This window comes from Oncorhynchus mykiss, chromosome 21 (genome assembly GCF_057628025.1).
Source record: "Oncorhynchus mykiss isolate SJ-2025 chromosome 21, ASM5762802v1, whole genome shotgun sequence".
Lineage (NCBI taxonomy): Eukaryota > Metazoa > Chordata > Actinopteri > Salmoniformes > Salmonidae > Oncorhynchus > Oncorhynchus mykiss.
Window position 1 is genome coordinate 39,573,379 of NC_143042.1, and position 21,660 is coordinate 39,595,038.

The window sequence follows — 21,660 nt, forward strand, 5'->3', positions numbered from 1 at the left end:
AAAAGGCCAAAAAAACTATACAGACAATGATTTCATCAAACAACACTGTTTCACGACACAGTGACATGGCAGGAGACGTTGTGAAATAATTAATGCTTCGCATACAAGCCAGTGACTTCTATGCGTTACAGCTGGATGAGTCAACAGACGTGGCGTGCCTGGCACAGCTCCTGGTATATGTCCATTACGTTTATGGGGGGTGTGAACTGACACTGCACTTCTTACAAAGAGAGCATCTATTGTAAATCGTATACATATATATCTATGCGGTATATGGAGTCAAAGAGATTCTCATGGTCTGTGAGAACCAGGTCTCTCCTGAAAAATAAATTTGTATGTCATCTAGACTAAACAAAGCTAAATAAAGGTTAAATAAAAAGACAATGCTATTCCTTTTAATGAGATTGTATATGTGGTCGCAGAGTTTTACTGTAGACAGAGAATAGAGATGTACAGAACGTAAAAATGCACAGTTTATTATGTTAAAAACACATAGTAATAGAGCAAAAATGGGATTCTCTATCATATGATTTCTTACAATAAAAATCTGTAAAAAGTTATGGCTATTTAAGGCGTTACAGGATCTTTATATACATCTAGCATACAGACAATGTTAAAACAACAGTTTCTTTGTAACATCGAAAATAGTAATTTTTGTTACTAAAAGCAGTTTTATTATGCTACAAATTGTAAAACTTATTTTTGTAGTCTGTGACAGTGGGGATATCTTTCACTGCTGCTGAAGGTATCTGACATCAGAGTACACTGCATCCTCTCTGCTGGTCTTCTCTCTCACTCTTCTAGAAGAGGACTTCTTCTTGGAGGTGAAACTGACAGCTGCGTAGTTCAACACGTCACTGTCTTGATTCTGAGGGGGGTGGAGCCATGAGAAAATACATTATGATGACAGCATGATCTACTATATAATGTTTCTATTCTCCTGTGGAAGAAAACACTCTACAAAAGACATGACTGTTCAGACTGTACACCCACTACAATGACCTGACAGGTCAAATGTGGAAAAATGAACAACAATCACAAAGATTAGAAGGCTTTATCTAGTGCAGTGACTGTACAGTTACTTATTACTTCCAAGAAAGCTTAATAACACAAAATGCATAAATAAGCTGAATACTAGCTGTAATGAAAGTGAAATGGCTGGTTTCTTATAAAAACTGAAAAAATACTATATTTATAAATGTTGACAAATTTACCTGATTGCCCTGGGACGTTGGGACATCAGTCCTTCCTTCAAAGAGACTGAAATAGAGGAATGCCAGCTATTATTTTGTATGACAATCCCATCTCTTTTTAACCCCATGTAGATAATTAACAATGCTTATATGATGGACATTTACAGAATGTACATTGCATAGATATGCATGAAACATTAGATACATCAGCTATAACATCACATACATTAGATATAAAGTAATACCTCTGCTATCTCTGTTCTGAGTCTTGCACAGCGCCCAGACAAGTAGAAGGGTCACTATCCCCAGAACGATGTTGGAGATGATCAAGGCCAGAACAGTAGGACTCGGATCAAATGGAGAATTATTTTCACTTTTCACCTTTATTTAACCAGGTAGGCTAGTTGAGAACAAGTTCTCATGTACAATTGCGACCTGGCCAAGATAAAGCAAAGCAGTTCGACACATACAACGACACAGAGTTACACATGGAGTAAAACAAACATACAGTCAATAATACACTAGAAACAAGTCTATATACGATGTGAGCAAGTGAGGAGAGATAAGGGAGGTAAAGGCAAAAAAGGCCATGGTGGCGAAGTAAATACAATACAGCAAGTAAAACACTGGAATGGTAGATTTGCAGTGGGAAAATGTGCAAAGTAGAAATAAAAATTATGGGATGCAAAGGAGCAAAGTAAATAAATAAATAAAATAAAATAAATACAGTAGGGAAAGAGGTAGTTGTTTGGGCTAAATTATAGGTGGGCTATGTACAGGTGCAGTAATCTGTGAGCTGCTCTGACAGCTGGTGCTTAAAGCTAGTGAGGGAGATAAGTGTTTCCAGTTTCAGAGATTTTTGTAGTTCGTTCCAGTCATTGGCAGCAGAGAACTGGAAGGAGAGGCGGTCAAAGAAAGAATTGGTTTTGGGGGTGACCAGAGAGATATAAATGCTGGAGCGCGTTCTACAGGTGGGTGATGCTATGGTGACCAGCGAACTGAGATAAGGGGGACTTAACCTAGCAGGGCCTTGTAGATGACATGGAGCCAGTGGGTTTGGTGACGAGTATGAAGCGAGGCCCAGCCAACAAGGGCGTACAGGTAGCAATGGTGGGTAGTATATGGGGCTTTGGTGACAAAACGGATGTCACTGTGATAGACTGCATCCAATTTGTTGAGTAGGGTATTGGAGGCTATTTTGTAAATGACATCGCCGAAGTCGAGGATTGGTAGGATGGTCAGTTTTACAAGGGTATGTTTGGCAACATGAGTGAAGGATGCTTTGTTGCGAAATAGGAAGCCAATTCTAGATTTAACTTTGGATTGGAGATGTTTGATGTGGGTCTGGAAGGAGAGTTTACAGTCTAACCAGACACCTAGGTATTTGTAGTTGTCCACGTATTCTAAGAATCATGCTCTGAAACTGTGGAAAGGGTATCAGTGAATTCATATCGTATCATCATCAAACAGTAAAATATGGAATCAAAAGCTAAAGGTGATATTGTATAGCTTTTTGAGACAAATGAATGAGATCATTTGGAAGTAGGCCATTTGCACGAATATACAGTAATGTTGGGGATATTTACATATTAAATGGGATTTACCTTGAATGTCCAGGATGGTCCCGTTGCCAAAGAGTATCTCCCCACATGGGGCCACAGCACAGTAGTAAGTCCCAGCATCAGAGAGGCTGAGGTTCCTCTTGGGGAGGTTGTAGACACAGCTCTGTGTAGGAGACCCAGCCTCAGGGCTCTTCTCACACTGATCACTCCTGTCTCCATGGGTGTAGAATCCTGGAAGGGATTCTCCTGAGCCATGTCTGAACCAATAGACAGTGTGGTCTCCCACACAAGCCTCAGTGTGTATTGTACAGTTCAGAGTCACAGAGTCTCCTGGACTGACTCAGACACAGGCTGCTGGAGCACAGTCATGTTTCTGGACCCTGATCCTGACAAGAAGATCAATAAACCCATTGAATCTCTAGAATATTACTGTAGACTGTGTTCAAACTCAACGTTTTCCAAATAAAAATCTAATCTGATTAAGATATTAACTCATATTTTCACAATATATCTGGTAATATACCTTTTACTAAGATAATGCGTCTCCAGCTTCTACATCTATTAAATGCTTTATTCATCTTATCACAAGCAAGTCTATTTAAAATGAGTTTGGCAGAGAAGTAATGCACTTAATTCAAGTAGCTACAGTAATTATGTGTTACAGTAATACAGATAATAATGTTAATAAAGGGAGAGTTGATAAAAAGAGAATTCATTTGACTGTTTCATTCATCCAGTTCTACTGTCTGATCCCAGCATACACCACTGTCTCCATGTGACCTCTCTGTCTTCCAGACCTGTTCTTCTTGTTGCTCAGATTCAGAGCTACGTAATGGAGACTGTCACCATCTGGGTTCTGTGAGAAACAATTATAAAGGTGGGTGGGGGAAACAATTCCATATGTTATTATTTAACATAAACATTTCCATACATATTTCTATGGTAATACAAAACGTAAGGAATTCTACTTACCCCTGAATCTGTAGAAGAGACTGCTGGACATGGTGTCAGAGAGACGGATCCTGAAAAGAAACACCTCAAAGATAAAGATGCAACTCCTTCTTCCCATGCAGATACATCTGTAGACGGTAATGTTAAAGAAGAGCAACTTCTAAAAGGTTGTCACTTACCTCTGCACTGCAAACACTTTCTCTGGTTCATCCTGTACATGATGCAAGCAAGGACAATGATCAGGATTAACGAGAAAGTCAATTCTACACCCAAGCAGTACATCAAGAGAAGAGGGTCTGTCCTATGGCCTGTGGAGATTCAAACATTGATAGTGGACACTCAGAAGAGCAAGTAAATATATATTATATACAGTAGATTTGAAAAATATATAAATAGATGCAAGCCATATCACCTACCTTGAATGTCCAGCTTGGTCCCGTTCCCAAACAGTATCTCCCCACATGAGGCCACATCACAGTAGTAAGTCCCAGCATCAGAGAGGCTGAGGTTCCTCTTGGGGAGGTTGTAGACAGAGCTCTGTGTAGGAGACACAGCCTTAAAACCTCTCTGGGATATGTGGGACGGTAGCGTCCCACCTCGCCAACAGCCAATGAAATTGCATGGCGCCAAATTCAAAATAACAGAAATCCCATTATTAAAATTCATCAAAACATACAAATATTTTACACCATTTTAAAGACAAACTTCTTGTAAATCCAGCCACGGTGTCCAAAATTGAAATAGGCTTTACGGCAAAAGCACACCAAACAATTATGTTAGGTCAACACCTAGTCACAGAAAACCATACAGCCATTTTCCAGCCAAGGAGAGGGCTTACAAAAATCAGAAATAGTGATTAACTTTTGGTGACTGGGGGGCAGTATTAGGTAGCTTGGATGAATAAGGTGCCCAGAGTAAACCTCCTGCTACTCAGCCATAAAAGCTAGAATATGCATACATATATTAATAGTATTGGATAGAAAACACTCTGACGTTTCTAAAACTGCAGGCGAAAACCCGAGAAAAAATTCCAACCATGAAGTGGGAAATCTGAGGTTTGTAGTTTTTCAACTCAGCCCCCATTGAAGACACAGTGGGATATTGGTTATGTTGCACTTCTCAAGGCTTCCACTAGATGTCAACTGTCTCTAGAAACCCTGTTTGAGGCTTCTACTGTTAAGGAGGGACTCATAAGGCCTGTTTGAGTCAGTGGTCTGGCGGAGTGCCACGAGCTGGTCACGCGCATTCACATGAGAGGTAGCTTGTGTTCCATTGCTTTTCTACAGACAAAGGAATTCTCTGGTTGGAACCTTATTGAAGATTTATGTTAAAAACATCCTAAAGACTTATTCTATACATCGTTTGACATGTTTCTACGGACTGTAACGGAACTTTTTGACATTTCGTCTGCTACTAGTGAACGCGCTTTGTGAGTTTTGATTTGTTTACTAAACGTGCAAACATAAGTAGCTTTTTGGACATAAATAATGGACATTATCGAACAAATCCAACATTTATTGTGGAACTGGGATTCCTGGGAGTGCATTCTGATGAAGATCATCAAAGGTAAGTGAATATTAATAATGCTATTTCTGAATAATGTTGACTACCCAACATGGTGGATATTTCTCTGGCTGGTTTGGGCTCTGAGCACCATACTCAGATTATTATAATGTTTTTTTTAAATCTGACACAGTGGTTGCATTAAGGAGAAGTTTATCTAAAGTTCCATGTGTAACAGTTGTATCTTTTATCAATGTTTATTATGAGTATTTCTGTGAATTGATGTGGCTCTCTGCAAAATCACTGCATGTTTTGGAACTACTGAACATAACACGCCAATGTAAAATTAGATTTTTGGATATAAATATGCACTTTACCGAACAAAACATACATGTATTGTGTAACAATACAAAGTAGAATCTCAATTCAACGGCTCAGACACAAGAGGCATGTGGCATGTGGCAGGGTCTACAGTCAATCACGGACTACAGGAAGAAATCCAGCCCAGTCACGGACCAGGATGTCCTGCTCCCAGGCAGACTAAATAACTTTTTTTTTTTTTCAACCTCAGGAGGCTGAAGAAATTCGGCTTGTCACCAAAAGCACTCACAAACTTCTACAGATGCACAATCGAGAGCATCCTGGCGGGCTGTATCACCGCCTGGTACGACAACTGCTCCGCCCTCAACCGTAAGGCTCTCCAGAGGGTAGTGAGGTCTGCACAACGCATCACCGGGGGCAAACTACCTGCCCTCCAGGACACCTACACCACCCGATGTCACAGGAAGGCCATAAAGATCATCAAGGACATCAACCACCCGAGCCACTGCCTGTTCACCCCGCTATCATCCAGAAGGCGAGGTCAGTACAGGTGCATCAAAGCTGGGACCGAGAGACTGAAAAACAGCTTCTATCTCAAGGCCATCAGACTGTTAAACAGCCACCACTAACATTGAGTGGCTGCTGCCAACACACTGACACTGACTCAACTCCAGCCACTTTAATAATGGGAATTGATGGGAAATTATGTAAATATATCACTAGCCACTTTAAACAATGCTACCTAATATAATGTTTACATACCCTACATTATTCATCTCATATGTATACGTATATACTGTACTCTATATCATCTACTGCATCCTTATGTAATACATGTATCACTAGCCACTTTAACTATGCCACTTTGTTTACATACTCATCTCATATGTATATACTGTACTCGATACCATCTACTGTATCTTGCCTATGCTGCTCTGTACCATCACTCATTCATATATCCTTATGTACATATTCTTTATCCCCTCACACTGTGTACAAGACAGTAGTTTTGGAATTGTTAGCTAGATTACTTGTTGGTTATTACTGCATTGTCGGAACTAGATGCACAAGCATTTCGCTGCACTCGCATTAACATCTCCTAACCATGTGTATGTGACAAATAAAATTTGATTTGATTTGATAACATGAAGTCCTATGAGTGTCATATGATGAAGATCATCAAAGGTTAGTGATGAATTTTATCAATATTTCTGCTTTTTGTGACTCCACTCTTTGGCTGGAAAAATGGCTGTGTTTTTCTGTGAATTGGTGGTGACCTAACATAATCGTTTGTGGTGCTTTCGCTGTAAAGCCTTTTTGAAATCAGACACTGTGGCTGGATTAACGAGAATCTTATCTTTAAAATGGTGTAAAATGCGTGTATGCTTGAGATTATTTTTGTTATCTTGTTATTTTGAATTCGGTGCCCTGCACTTTCACTGGCTGTTGGGTGGGACGCTACCGTCCCGAATATCCCAGAGAGGTTAAATTATTCACTAACCTTTGATGATCTTCATCAGAAGGCACTTACAGGACTTCATGTTACACAATAAATGTGTGTTTATTCATTTGAAATTGGTGTTATGATCAGAAATGCATTGTCTCAAACAAACATACAGTGAAAGTGCAGAGAGCCACATCAAATTACAGAAATACCCAAAATAAACATTGATAAAAGATACAAATGTTATGCATGGAAATATAGATAAACTTCTCCTTAATGCAACCACTGTGTCAGATTTCAAAAAGGCTTTACGGCGAAAGCGCACTTTGCGATTATGTTAGGTCAGCGCTAGTCACAGAAATACATCCAGCCATTTCCCAAAGAAGGAGAGGTGTCAGAAAAGTCAGAAATAGCGTTATAAATATTCACTTACCTTTGATGATCTTGATCGGAATGCACTCCCTGGAATCCCAGTTCCACAATATATGCTTGTAATGTTGGATAAAGTCCATAATGTATGTCCAAATACCTAAATTTTGTTCGCACGTTTAGCCCAGTAATCCAAATGCATATTGTGCGATCACTTGTTCAGATGAAATGTCAAAAAGTTATATTACAGTTCTTAGAAACATGTCAAACGATGTATAGAATTAATCTTTAGGATGTTTTAATCATAATCATAATCAGATAATTTGCCCATAGCTTAGGGATCCCTATCATTCCTTAGGCTATGCCCTTCCCAGTTCACGCCTTAGATAGTCGACCATTAGGGTCAGGATTGATTAGGGAGGCCACCGCTCCTCTGGGCATGGTGACACAGGGGGGTCACACGGAGAGAATCAGTCTCTTTCTCATTGACTCTTCTGCGTTTCCCGTGGTGCTAGGCCTACCTTGGTTAGCGTGTCATGACCCCACTGTTTCACGACAACGGAGGGCTCTCACGGGGTGGTCGCGAGAGTGCTCGGGGAGGTGTTTAGGGGTTTCCGTAGGTGCTACTACGGTGGAAAGTCCAGACCAGATATCCACCGTGCGCATTCTCCCCGAATATGCCGATTTGGCTCTCGCCTTCTTCAAAAAGAAGGCGACTCACTTACCACCCCATCGACTGGGGGATTGTGCGATAAATCTCCTGGTAGACGCTGCACTTGCCAGGAGTTACATGTATCCTCTGTCACAGGCAGACAGAGGATATGGAATATATGGCTATGGAAACATATGTCTCCGAATCCCTGCGTCAGGGATACATTCGGTCCTCCACTTCCCCCGCCTCCTTGAGTTTCTTTTTTTGTGAAGAAGAAGGAGGGAGGTCTGTACTGTGAGGTACAGTTACCCGCTACCTCTTATCGCCAAGGCAATTGAGTCAATACACGAGGTGCGCTACTTCACCAAACTTGATCTCAGGAGTGCTTACTACCTGGTGCATATCTGGGAGGGAGACGACTGGAAGACGGCGTTCAGTATGACCTCAGGGCATTATGAGTACCTTGTCATGCCGTACGGGTTGATGAATGCTCCATCAGTCTTCCAAGCCTTTGTAGACAAGATTTTCAGGGACCTGCATGGGCAGGGTGTAGTGGTGTATATTGATGACATTCTGATATACTCTGTTACACGCGCCAAGCATGTGTCCCTGGGGCGCAAGGTGCTTGGTCGACTGTGGAGCATGACCTGTACGCTAAGGCTGAGAAATGTCTGTTCTTCCATCAGTCCGTCTCCTTCCTAGGGTACCGCATTTCGACCTCAGAGATGGAGATGGAGAGTGACCTCATCTAAGCCGTGCGTAATTGGCTGACTCCCACCACGGTGAAGAAGGTGCAGTGGTTTCTAGGGTTACTACCAGAGATTTATCCGGGGTTTTGGTCAGGTAGCGGCTCCTATTACCTCACTGCTGAAGGGGGGACCGGTACGTTTGCAGTGGTCGGTTGAGGCGGACCGGGCCTTTGGTCACCTTAGGGCTCTGTTTACCTTGGCTCCCGTGCTGGCCCATCCGTATCCCTCTTTGGCATTCATAGTGGAGGTGGACGCGTCCGAGGCTGGGATTGGAGCCGTGCTCTCTCACTGCTCGGGTACACCACCGAAGCTCAGCCCTTGTGCCTCCTTCTCGGGAAGCTCAGCCCGGCGGAGGAAACTATGACGTGGGGGACCGGAAGCTGTTGGCTTTGAAGGCGTGGAGACATTGGCTTGAGGGGGCTAAACATACTTTTCTCATCTGGACTGACCACCGCAATCTGGAGTACATCCGGGTGGTGAGGAGACTGAACCCTCGCCAGGCAAGGTGGGCCATGTTTTTCACCCGTTTTGTTTTCACCCTTTCTTACAGACCAGGCTCCCAGAATGCGAAGGCAGACGCACTGTCCCGGCTGTATGACACAGAGGAGTAGCCCATGGGTCCCACCCCAATACTCCCTGCCTCCTGCCTGGTGGCGCCGGTAGTGTGGGAGCTGGACGCAGGCATTGAGCAGGCGTTGCGTGCAGAGCCCGCTCCCCTCTAGTGTCCCGCTGGGCGTCTGTACGTTCCGTCTGCTGTCCGTGACGGGCTGATCTATTGGGCCCACACGTCACCCTCCTCTGGTCATCCAGGCATCGGTCGGACGGTGCGCTGTCTGAGTGGGAAGTACTGGTGGCCCACTTTGGCTAAGGACGTGAGAGTTTATGTTTCCCCCTGCTCTTTGTGAGCCCAGTGTAAGGCTTCTAGGCACCTGCCCAGAGGTAAGTTACACCACTTACCCGTTCCACAGCAGCCCATCCGGATCCCTCTTTGGCGTTCATAGTGGTGGTGGACGCATCCGAGGCTGGGATAGGAGCCATGCTCTCTCAGCGCTCGGGTACTCACCCAAAGCTCCGCCCCTGTGCCTTCTTCTCGTAGAAGCTCAGCCAGGCGGAGCGAAACTATGATGTGGGGGACCGGGAGCTGTCGTCAAGGCCTTGAAGGTGTGGAGACATTGGCTTGAGGGGGCTAAACACCCTTTTCTCATTTGGGCTGACCACCGCAATCTGGAGTACATCCGGGCGGCGAGGAGACTGAACCCTCGCCAGGCAAGGTGGGCCATGTTTCTCACCCGTTTTGTATTTATCCTTTCATACAAACCAGGTTCTAAAAATGTTAAGGCAGACGCATTGTCCCGGCTGTATGACACTGTCATGACATTGGCCTGGGGGGTAGGTTTATGACAGTCATAAATACCTCTTTCCCCCTTTTTCCTCTCTCTACCCTACTGATGTTACATTTGCAAACCCCTTGATTAACATAGAGATTCTGGGAACATCAGAAGGTGGGGGGAAATTAACTATATTCTGGTAATCCGACCAATGGAACATATGCGGTGGTACTTAATGAATATGATGTCAGTTCAGTTGTCATCTGAGACATTCTCATCAATGATCAGATGACATAAACTCTACAGTGGAAAGTCTACACATCAGAGTTATCGGATTCCCATGGAATTTTTGTTCAATTTAAATGTTTGAATATGAAATTATTTGTGATGGGATGAAATGTGATTTTAGCTTCTAAAATGTGAGATTTGGGTTTTCATAAGATAGGGCTGCTCAATCAGTGGCCCGCCCCTGTGAAGGGACATGGGCTATAAAACTTTTCAAACACGCCCTCCTCTCCCTTCCTATATAAGCCCTTGACAACAATATAACTTCCTGTTCCGAGGATGTAGGACAACGGTCCGATGTCAGAATGGTTCAGATAATAACTAGAGAATGAAGCCAACATCAGCGTGAGTTTTGGGTTGTGAATGGTATGAACTTTGAACTCTTATTCACTACAGAAGTGATATCTCCTAGCCGTTAAGTTAGCAACAGCAAATGCAAACGAGGGTTAGGAAGGAACAGACAGAGTATCCCGTCTATCACCCAACGACGTTACTACAACGTATCCAATTGACAACCAGAGACATTCTTCAAAGGACTCGGTTGGGCAACATGGTCTTCCATCTACCACCAACCTACCGAAGCGCAGCTCAGAGTAAATATTTATTGCATTTTCCTTTTCCAAATGGGCGGTAATTTAGAATGCATAAGATACTGTATTTACGATAGCACAGCTTCTCCCTGTGTCCCTCAGTCTTCCCGCGCTTTCACTCAAACCCAGCCCTTTTCCTTTGTGTAACAAGCTGTCATATCTGTTCCGCCCGCTAGTGACATTTTCCTTTATGACGTCATTTGTAATCAAGTTATGATTTAATTATGTGTATGTGTCATTCTGTGTGATTAGTTAGGTATTTAGTAAATAAATAATTAAACCCAATTTTGTATTGCTGATTCAACTTGTTAGCCAGGGTTCGTGCAGATAACCAAGAATTTACAACTTTCAGATGAGACTGAATTAAGATGACGATTAATTAACATTGACTGCTATTGATGTCATATATTACTAGGTCTTTAAGAGTTTATTTGGAAGATAACTGCTCTATAAATATTATTTCGTGGTGCCCGACTGTTGGGAAAATTATGATTAAATGACTGAACAAATCATTTTAAATGGAACTGTAAATAGGTCAAACTTATACTCTGTTTTATTATATCCAATTAACAATTTGAGTTCATAAGAAGGGATTGTGAGACACGGACAAGGAGTAATTAAAGTTAATGAACACCATTCCAACTGGGAAGAAAGGAATGGTCTGTGGATTAAGTAAACAGATAATGTAGTTAACCTATGGTTGAACCGACGAAACTGAGCTCTGGGGTTTTTAGATAAGGAAGTGAGTGCATTCCTAGGTTTTCTGTTAATTAGAACTGTCAGCTAAGTGGTGATCGATAATTTTGGGGGGTCAAAAGTTAATTCAGTTATGTTGTGTGACCTGTGAGTGTGTTAGTAAGTTAGAATGAACTATTAACCTCACTTTGTCCCGGTCGAGAGGAGGGGATTCTGTTAAGCAATGAAATGACGTCATGTTATTGTATATAAACTGTTGCTCGTGATAAAGTGGGAGCACGCTCCGAGAATAAATTCTGTTACCTATTATTGAAATGGCTGGTCTCCGTCTATTTTATGCAAACAAGAATCTTACAAATTCTCATAAAATATATTAAGGGTTTTCAATTAATGAAAACACATTGGCATAATTAAATTTCAGTAACACCGACTCTCTAGTTATTAGCATTTACATGATTAGCTCAATCAGGTGATATCAATTATGGAGAAATTATTTTATAGAATAGCATGTCATATCACTTAATCCGGCATAGCCAAAGACACGACAACACAGAGGAGGGGCCCATGGATCCCACTCCCTTATTCCCGGCCTCTTGCCTGGTGGCACCGGTAGTGTGGGAGCTGGACGCGGACATTGAGCAGGCGTTGCGTACAGAGCCCGCTCCCCTTCAGTGTCCGGCTGGGCGTATGTACGTTCCGTCTGCTGCCGTCATCCTGGTATCAGTCGGACGGTGCTCTGTCTTAGTGAGAAGTACTGGTGGCCCACTTTAGCTAAGGACGTGAGGGTTTATATTACCTCCTGCTCAGTGTGCGCTCAGTGCAAGGCTCCTAGACACCTGCCCAGAGGTAAGCTACAACCCTTACCCGTTCCACAACGGCCATGGTCGCACCTGTCAGTGGATTTCCTGACTGATCTTCCTCCTTCACAGGAAAACACCACTATCCTGGTCATTGTGGATTGTTTCTCTAAGTCCTGTCGTCTCCTCCCTCTGCCCGGTCTCCCTACGGCCCAACAGACTGCAGAAGCCTTGTTTACACATGTCTTCCGGCACTATGAGGTGCCTGAGGATATAGTGTCTGATCGAGGTCCACAGTTCACTTCAAGGGTCTGGAGGGCGTTCATGGAACATCTGGGGGTCTCGGTTAGCCTTACCTCAGGTTTTCACCCTGAGAGTAGCGGGCAGGTGGAGAGAGTAAACCAGGATGTGGGTATGTTTCTGAGGTCCTATTTCCAGGACCGGCCGGGGGAGTGGGCAGCGTTCGTGCCCTTGGCAGAGATGGCCTAGAACTCGTTCCACCACTCCTCCACAAACCTCCCCATTCATCCAGTGTGTATTGGGGTATCAGCCTGTTCTGGCTCCTTAGCATCAGGGTTAGGGTTAGGGTCCTGCGGTGGACGACTGATAAAAGATACAAGTGTTATTCACAGAATAAACTGAAAATATTCTGTATTTAAAAATGTTGACAAATTTACCTGATTGCCCTTGGACGTTAGGACATCAGTCCTCCCTTCAAAGAGATTGAAATAGAGGAAGCTATTATAAGCTGTCATTTTGTATGACAATCCATTTCTTTTTAACCTCATGTAGTTAACCTCTCTAGGGTATGCGGGACGCTAGCGTCCCATCTGTCCAACATCCAGTGAGGTTGCAGAGCGCCAAATTCAACTACAGAAATGCTCATTATAAATATTCAGAAAACAAAACATATTTTACATAGGTTTAAAGATTAACTTCTTGTTAAACCAACCACAGTGCTTTTCGGCGAAAGCATACCTAGCCCAGAACATAGCCCAGTTGACAAATTATTACAAACAGTAACCAGCCAAGCAGAAGCGTTACAAAACTCAGAAATAGAGACAAAATTAATCCCTTACCTTTGATGATCTTCATATGGTGGCAATCAGAAGACATTAATTTACTCAATAAATGTTCCTTTTGTTTGATGAAGTCTCTTTATATCCAAAAACCTCTGTTTTGTTAGCGCGTTTTCTTCAGTAATCCACAGGCTCAAACTCAGTCAAAACAATCAGACAAAAAATCCAAATTGTTTCCGTCATGTTCATAGAAACATGTCAAACGATGTTTATATTCAATCCTCAGGTTGTTTTTTAGCCTAAATGATCTATAATATTTCAACCGGACAATAACGTCCTCAATATAAAAGGTAAACAAGAAATGCACATGCGCCTGAAAAAACCCTGCAACACGACATGTTAGGGTCGACTCGTTCAGACTGGTCTTACTCCCTCATTTAAAAGAATACAAGCCTGAAACGATTTCTAAAGACATCTAGTGGAAGGCATAGGAACTGCAAATGGACTGCAAATGGAGTCCTAAGTCAATAGATACTGTAATGGCATTGAATAGAAAACTATTGCTTCCTGAATGGCTTTTTTTCAGGTTTTCACCTGCTAAATCAGTTATGTTATACTCACAGACCAGTTATATGCATATCATATCTTCTGGGCCCGAGTAGCAGGCCGTTTAATATGGGCATACTTTTCATCCAAAATGCTGCCCCCTACCCTAGAGATGTTAAACCCACACATCTCCCCACATGAGGCCACAGCACAGTAGTAAGTCCCAGCATCAGAGAGGCTGAGGTTCCTCTTGGAGAGGTTGTAGACACAGCTCTGTGTAGGAGACCCAGCCTCAGGGCTCTTCTCACACTGATCACTCCTGTCTCCATGGGTGGAAATGATTCCTGGATGGGATTCTCCTGAGCCATGTCTGAACCAATAGACACTGTGTTCTCCTGCACAGGTCTCAGTGTGTATTGTCTCCTGGCTGGACTGACTCAGACACAGGCTGCCGGACAACAGTATTACTATTCAACTCTTCACCTTTGAAATGAAATGTAACTGATTTATCGTAAAAATATATATTTTTTTATATCATGTCACATATTATATTTCAGCATATCATTCATTATTCAGCGTATGACTTCAAGCTTTGTTCCCTTCTTACAAGTAATTGCATTACCTTTAAGCTTCAAGGTGGTTCCAGGTCCAACCTCTATGACGTTTAAGTGCAAAACTACACAGTAGTATATTCCAATGTCCTCTTGCTTTGTTGAAGACATATTTAGGTGAAATATCCCAACTTTTATCAATCCACCAAAACAGCCATTTATATAGTCACCAAAATAATGTGCATGTTTGGTAATGATCTCTGCCTTTGCCACACACTGCAGTTTATTGCCAGTGGTCATCTTGTACCACACCATGTGATCAACATTACTGGTTACATGGTATTCAACTGTCACGTTGTCCCCCAACTTTGCAGCTAGGAATGGAGCAGGCTGAGAAGTCTCAGATGATTTAGTCACATCTGAAACAAAATCAGGTATTTCCATTGAGAAAAAGACAATATACCAAACACATATTATTGAACCCAGATTGAAAGTAGACTTTCTTAGGAAATGTGTCACTTACATGAGTTGCAGAGAAGAAGAAAGACCAATGGCTCAACCATCTTGTCCTCACCCCTAGCTTTTCTGGATCCGGGGTGATTCGTAGTGTGCAACTTGTAAAAAGACATTGAATCACACATCTGTGGTCTGATTGGTTAGATCGAGGTGGGGTCTGATTGGTCTATTAAATGTGTTCAGCTGAACACCTGATTGGCTGTTCAGTTGGTCATATGTGGAACAGAAACAGTCCTTCTATGAAGATTGAATCAGTGTCACTTTGCGAGACTGGATACAAGAAAATACAACCTGAAAATATGATGTTTGGATCAGATGGTAACCCATGTTGTGAGTAAGGAAACTCAAACCTACTTAGGAACTTCCCAGTCTTCACTTTGACTTTACAGTTCAACTTCAGGATAAAAATTGTTGACAGTTTAACATATCTAAACGTCAACATATAACATGTGATGAAAATACACTTGGATGTAACAACAAACTAAATTAAATTAAATTAAATAAATAAATTAAGCAGTGATTTTTGATCACCAACATTTATTCAGTTAAGAGGTAATTTGCATATTTAAGACATTGGAGAAACAATGAAAGCCTACTCATCGAATATTCTAATACATGTTTCTTCTCCAGGTTACAAGTAGAGCTATTTCCTATTTTATTTAGCTATTATTTACATACTAAAAGCAGTTGTTTTACCAGTCATCACAAGGCCTTCAAAGTTATCTCTATTGTAAATGGATGTGGTTTCCGTTCAATGTGGTGAGGTTCTTCCCATATCTCACTAATGCTGAAGGTACCTGACCTCAGAGTACTCTGCATCCTCTCTGCTGGTCTGGGCTCTCTCTCTTCTGGAGGAGGGGCTTTTCTTGGTGGTGAAACTCACAGCTGCATAGTTTACCACGTCACTGTCTTGGTTCTGTGTGAGAGAGGTGGAGCCATAACAAGACATTATACTGGTCACTTCTCCTAGATAAACCCTTTTGAGATGGAGGAAAAAGTGATACAACAAAGAGTTTACCTGATTGACTGATGGGGTTGGTGATCTATCAAGTTGCATCTTCAAATTAAAAACAAGAAGATAAAAACTGGTTACATATACAAGCTATCTCGCTGAAACAATCAATATGGTTTGGACATCGTAAAAAATTATAGTCAATGAAAAATTCCACAACAGCAAGTATATTACTGTAACTAGTCATATGCTGGAAACATGCAAAACAACAGCAAGTATGTTAGTGGAACTAGTCATATGCTGGAAACATGCAAAACAACAACAAGGATATTAGTGTAACTACTCATATGCAGACCTCTCTCATATTATTAAGTGGGAGAACTTGCACAATTGGTGGCTGACTAAATACTTTTTTGCCTCTCTGTAGGAAGAACCTGTGAGGTATGTTTAACAGGTATAAGATTAGTAAATTGACCTAGATGTTACTTACAAGCTTTCCAGATTAAAATAAAGATGAAGAGTTGGTCCATCTGGCTTGTTCCTTCAAGTGATGATATTGACCTGTGTGAAATGCAGTCTCTCTACAGAAGAGAAAGGGAACTTGTGTTTGCTTTCATTGGTTGATCTCAGGTACCGTCTGATCTGGATGGTCAGATTTGATTGGCTGGCCAGTAGGTCATGAATGCAACAAACACTGTGTATTCATGTTGTTGTACAGCTTGAACATGTGTTGCACAACTTTATCACATTGCAGGTTTGAATATGACTATGTTCATTTTATTTTTGAAACTGAATGTGACTAGTGTGGATTCATCCTTTATTAGACCTAAATACAGCTCATACTGTCTACAATACTATGTACTACAGCCATCCACCTGAGGGCTTGTCCACCAGAACGTATAAGACATAACCACAAACATCAATGGATCACTTCACTTCATCAGTTGTTCTTGCCGTTGTTGTCCATGGGAGTCATACAGTAGTTGTGACCTTGTTGGCCACATTTTATGACCCTGTCATCCTCGAGGGCTTCTATGACCACCACAGAGTCACTTCATTACACAGAGAAACATCTACAGAAAACATGGTAATAGTCTTATCTCATATACAATTTATTCTCCAAAGTATGGACGGAAAGGAACCTCACCTATCACATGATATAAATATGATATTTGCTTAGCCAGCAATATCTCATCTACATTTTATTCTCCAATGTATGGACAGATAAAAGCCCTCCCATGATATAAATATGAGGAGGCTCTTTCTTCTTGTCCCAGATGATGATGATGCTTTACATCACACTTAAAACTGTCATGTGTGTTCGGAAAAGTACCTCAGATGTCTTGGTCAAATGAATATATCTGAATATATATACAGATAACAAGCTGCCTCATGAAAATAGTGGTCTACTGTTGCTCAAATGGGCAACCTGAAGAGCAAGTATAGAGTACGTGAAACAACTGACTGACACCACTGAGACATCCTGCTGGAAACCACATAGAGAGAGAGAGAGAGAGAGAGAGAGAGAGAGAGAGAGAGAGAGAGAGAGAGGTAGGTCCTGTGCAGAAGCCCAACATGCCTCACCAAAGTACATCTAGCTACAACCTCGTGTTTTGTTCATAGCAGACCACAGACTACCTGTAAATAGGTTGCTGTGTATGTGTGTGGCATGCAATCAGTAGTCTTAACAAAAACAAAAAAAAAACTAACACTACAACAGAATGAGGCCTAACTATGGCCTGCCCTTCTTCTGTGGTATTGGCTATTGTGCAACTTTCACTATGAGTAGTTATGTTGCAAGAAGCCTAAATCATTTACCATAGCATGATGTGGAACTGCTAGACTTTGACCTACACATTTGTGTTGAGAGACCCTTGAGAGTCTGTTTCACACTAAGGGGTGTGAACAATACAGGGCCCTAAGGGACAATGTAGAGAGTAGTGTGGGTGCAGGTCAGTCTTCCTGTGTTAAATGTCTATAAGAGGTTAGTTTCCATCAGTGGAAAGTTACTGCAACACTTCCACCTTCACCACAAGGCTTTGTAAACAGACCATAATGTCTGAGACAGTTAAGAGCATCCGTCTGTGCCACATCATCATAGTATGCAGTGGGTTAAATTTATTCAAATTCAAACAGTTGGAAACGCAATCAACTAGTTCACTGTTGCTAAAATGGTCACAACAAATACAATAAATTAAAAAAAATCTGTCGCTGTGCCCTTGAGCAAGGCACTTAACCCGAATTGCTCCCGGTGTGCTGTACAATGGTGACCCTGGCTGTGAACCCACTCCCTGCTGGTGTCTCAGGGGGGATTTGGGTTAGCAACAAACAAACAAAAACATTTTCATTACACACTTGTGTACCAAGACAAATATAAGCACCACCCCTAATTATTATTATTATTATTATTTTTTTTTTTTTAAGTTTGTCAGAGAAGCAATGCATTCAATTTTTTCAACTTTTAATAACAAAAAAGCTATGACCGCTGTTTTCATCACATTTGACTGCTTATGTGTTCATAGATAGTTAATGAAGCTATAACTAGTTAATAAAAAGTTATCTAGTATAAGATGATCATTGTTTCATTCATCCAGTTCTACTGTCTGATCCCAGCATACACCACTGTCTCCATGTGACCTCTCTGTTTTCTCGACCTGTTCTTCTTGTTGCTCAGATTCAGAGCTACGTAATGGAGACTGTCTCCATCTTGGTCCTGTGAAGCACAAAATAGCATTGTTGACATTCAATTAGTTAAGTTGGTTAAAGACAAGCTTCACAATAGACTTCAGACAATATACAAGTATTTCTGCTTACCCCTGCATCTGACCTGGTAACTGCAGGACCTCTGGTCTGAGAGACGAGTCCTAAAACGAATGACAAAAAAGATTAGGATACTTCCTCTTCTTCTACTACTGAAACAGCAACAAATGGTGACATCAATGAATATCAAGAGATAGTAACTTACCTCTGCACTGCACACATGTTGTGTTGTTCATCTTGTACATGATGCAAAGCAGGATAATGATCAAGGTGAACGTGACACCCAATACTACACCCAGGCAGGACACCAAGAGAAGAGGATCTGCTCTATGGTCTGTTGATATTCAAACAGTAATAGAATAAACCTAGAATAGCAAGTAAATGTATGTTCTACATAGTAGACTATACAGTAGATATAAACAAAAATAGAAGCTGTATCACCTACCGTCAATGTCCAACTTGGTCCCGTTCCCAAAGAGTATCTCCCCACATGAGGCCACAGCACAGTAGTAAGTCCCAGCATCAGAGAGGCTGAGGTTCCTCTTGGGGAGGTTGTAGACACAGCTCTGTGTAGGAGACCCAGCCTCAGGGCTCTTCTCACACTGATCACTCCTGTCTCCATGGGTGTAAATGATTCCTGGAAGGGATTCTCCTGAGCCATGTCTGAACCAATAGACACTGTGTTCTCCTGCACAGGTCTCAGTGTGAATTGTACAGTTCAGAGTCACAGAGCCTCCTGGCTGGACTGACTCAGACACAGGCTGCTGGAGCACAGACATGCTGTTGGACTCTGAGTCTGAAGAGAGTGAGTAACTAATGTAAGACTAAGTGGGTGAAAAAAAAGCCATGTATTCATCACTAGCATTTGATGAAGCAGCTGTACAAACATACCAACATACAGGGACACACATTTTGAAATTAAAGAAGCAAATGTTTAGTTACCTTTGACAAATAAAACAGTTCCCTCTCCAAATGTTTGCTCATAGATGTCTGTAGTGGAACAAAAGTATGTAGCTGAGTCCCCTGGCTCTGTCTTGGATATGGTCAAGTTACAGCTGTAGTCTCCTCTCCTCACACCCAAACGTTTGGTCTCAGTAAAGTCCTTGATAAAGTTGTTGGAATAATAACTCTCTTGGCCAACATAAAGAGATGATGCCATGAGGAGGGGTTCATGTCCAAAACTCTGCTTGAACCAAATAAATCTGGTCACCGACTCATCCGGACAATAGCAAATGAGAGTCACAGTGCCTCCCAGCTCAGTAACCATCACAGGGGTTGGTTGGATTACGTTTGGTTTGGTAAAAGCACAAACTGTCAAAGAAAACAAACAAAATGGATCAAAAACAGAAACATGGATAAACCATTTTTACCCGTTACAGACAGAACATCCACTTCACCTATCATATTCAAACTACATACTATAAATGTAGGAACTCAATTAAAATGTCTTACTCTTACCCAAGTTGATGTAAAACATAAATACTTCTCTATTCGTCATTGTAACATTAGTCCCTTCTGCACTGTATCGTGTGTGGGTCTGACAGTGGGACACTTTATATGCACCTAAATATAGGACGGCACTTTACATGTACGTTTCATGCAGTAGGAGGGAACACTGAAACGAGAGAGTTTATTGGCCGACTACAATCTTAGAAGTGTGTCCTCTGGCTTACCATAGCTTGAGCTTCCCGGGAATGACATTTAAGACATTATAAAGCAATTCAGAGTTACTGGCTCAAGGCAATCATATATTGGCTCGATTTTTAAAAATGTATTTAACCTTTATTTATCTTGGCAAGTCAGTTAAGAAAAAATTATCATGTACAATAACGGTCTACAATACAGCTGTTTATTTTCTGAGAGAAACTACATATATATTATATTTCTCTTTTCATGTTTGGACAGGAAACTATATATATTTAGTGAAATATCTCTAGTGCTGCTAATACTACCAACCCCAACCCAACTCAGGCCAAGGGTTAAAGTGATCCATAATGTACCATTGCATTAAAGCTGCATTTCTGGCTCTTGGTTTTCATCATAAGCCCACAACATTAAATACTAATATTAGTTGTTAAAAGAAACTACAGTCCATCATTATTTTAAGACATGAAGGTCAGTCAATAATACGTTTCTTCAAGTGCAGTCGCAAAACTATCAAGCTCTATGATGAAACTGGCTCTCATGAGGACCGCCACAGGAATGTAAGACCCAGAGTTACCTCTGCTGCAGAGGACATGTTCATTAGAGTTACCAGCCTCAGAAATTGCAGTCCAAATAAATGCTTCACAGAGTTCAAGTAACAGACACACCTCAACATCAACTGTTCAGGGGAGACTGTGTCAATCAGGCCTTTGTGGTCAAATTTCTGCAAAGAAACCATTACTGAAGGACACCAATAAGAAGAAGAGAGACTTGCTTGGGCCAAAAACATGAACAATGGACATTAGACCGGTGAAAATCTGTCCTTTGGTCTGGAGTCCAAGTTGGAGATTTTTGGTTCTAACTGCCGTATATTTGTGAGACACAGAGTAGGTGAACTGATGATCTCTGCATGTGTGGTTCCCACCATGAAGCATGGAGGAGGAGGTGTTATGGTGCTTTGCTGGTCACACTCTCTGTGATTTATTTAGAAATCAAGGCACACTTAACCAGCATGGCTTCCATAGCATTCTGCAGCGATACGCCATCCCATCTGGTTTGTTCTTAGAGGGACTATCATTTGTTTTTCAACAGGACAATGACCCAACACAACTCCAAACTGTGTAAATGCTATTTTACCAAGAAGGAGAGTGATGGAGTGCTGCATCAGATGACATGGCCCCCACAATCCCCCGACCTCAACCAAATTGAGATGGTTTGGGATGAGTTGGACT

The 21,660-nt window shown here is 41.8% G+C and overlaps 1 protein-coding gene across 1 annotated transcript; it reads right to left on the reverse strand.

Annotated features, from left to right (window-relative positions):
• Positions 1-18,163: 18,163 nt before the first annotated feature.
• On the reverse strand, positions 18,164-20,401 carry LOC110500868 (polymeric immunoglobulin receptor). The gene is made up of 6 exons (XM_036957955.2): positions 20,243-20,401; positions 19,727-20,095; positions 19,230-19,580; positions 18,990-19,118; positions 18,839-18,888; positions 18,164-18,737 (listed from the first exon to the last, which is right to left on the reverse strand). The coding sequence occupies exons 1-6, from the start codon at positions 20,280-20,282 to the stop codon at positions 18,621-18,623; spliced, it is 1,056 nt and encodes a 351-aa protein (XP_036813850.2). The 5' UTR covers positions 20,283-20,401; the 3' UTR covers positions 18,164-18,620.
• Between the last annotated feature and the right edge of the window lie 1,259 nt (positions 20,402-21,660).

Bases quoted from the DNA above. Each gene is read 5' to 3' on its own strand.
- LOC110500868 (XM_036957955.2), bottom strand. From the start codon at position 20,282: ATGACGAATAGAGAAGTATTTATGTTTTACATCAACTTGG. The intron at 19,581-19,726 runs GTAACTAAACAT...CACTCTCTTCAG, and splicing joins AACTGTTTTATTTGTCAAAG to ACTCAGAGTCCAACAGCATG. The intron at 19,119-19,229 runs GTAGGTGATACA...GAATATCAACAG, and splicing joins GACCAAGTTGGACATTGACG to ACCATAGAGCAGATCCTCTT.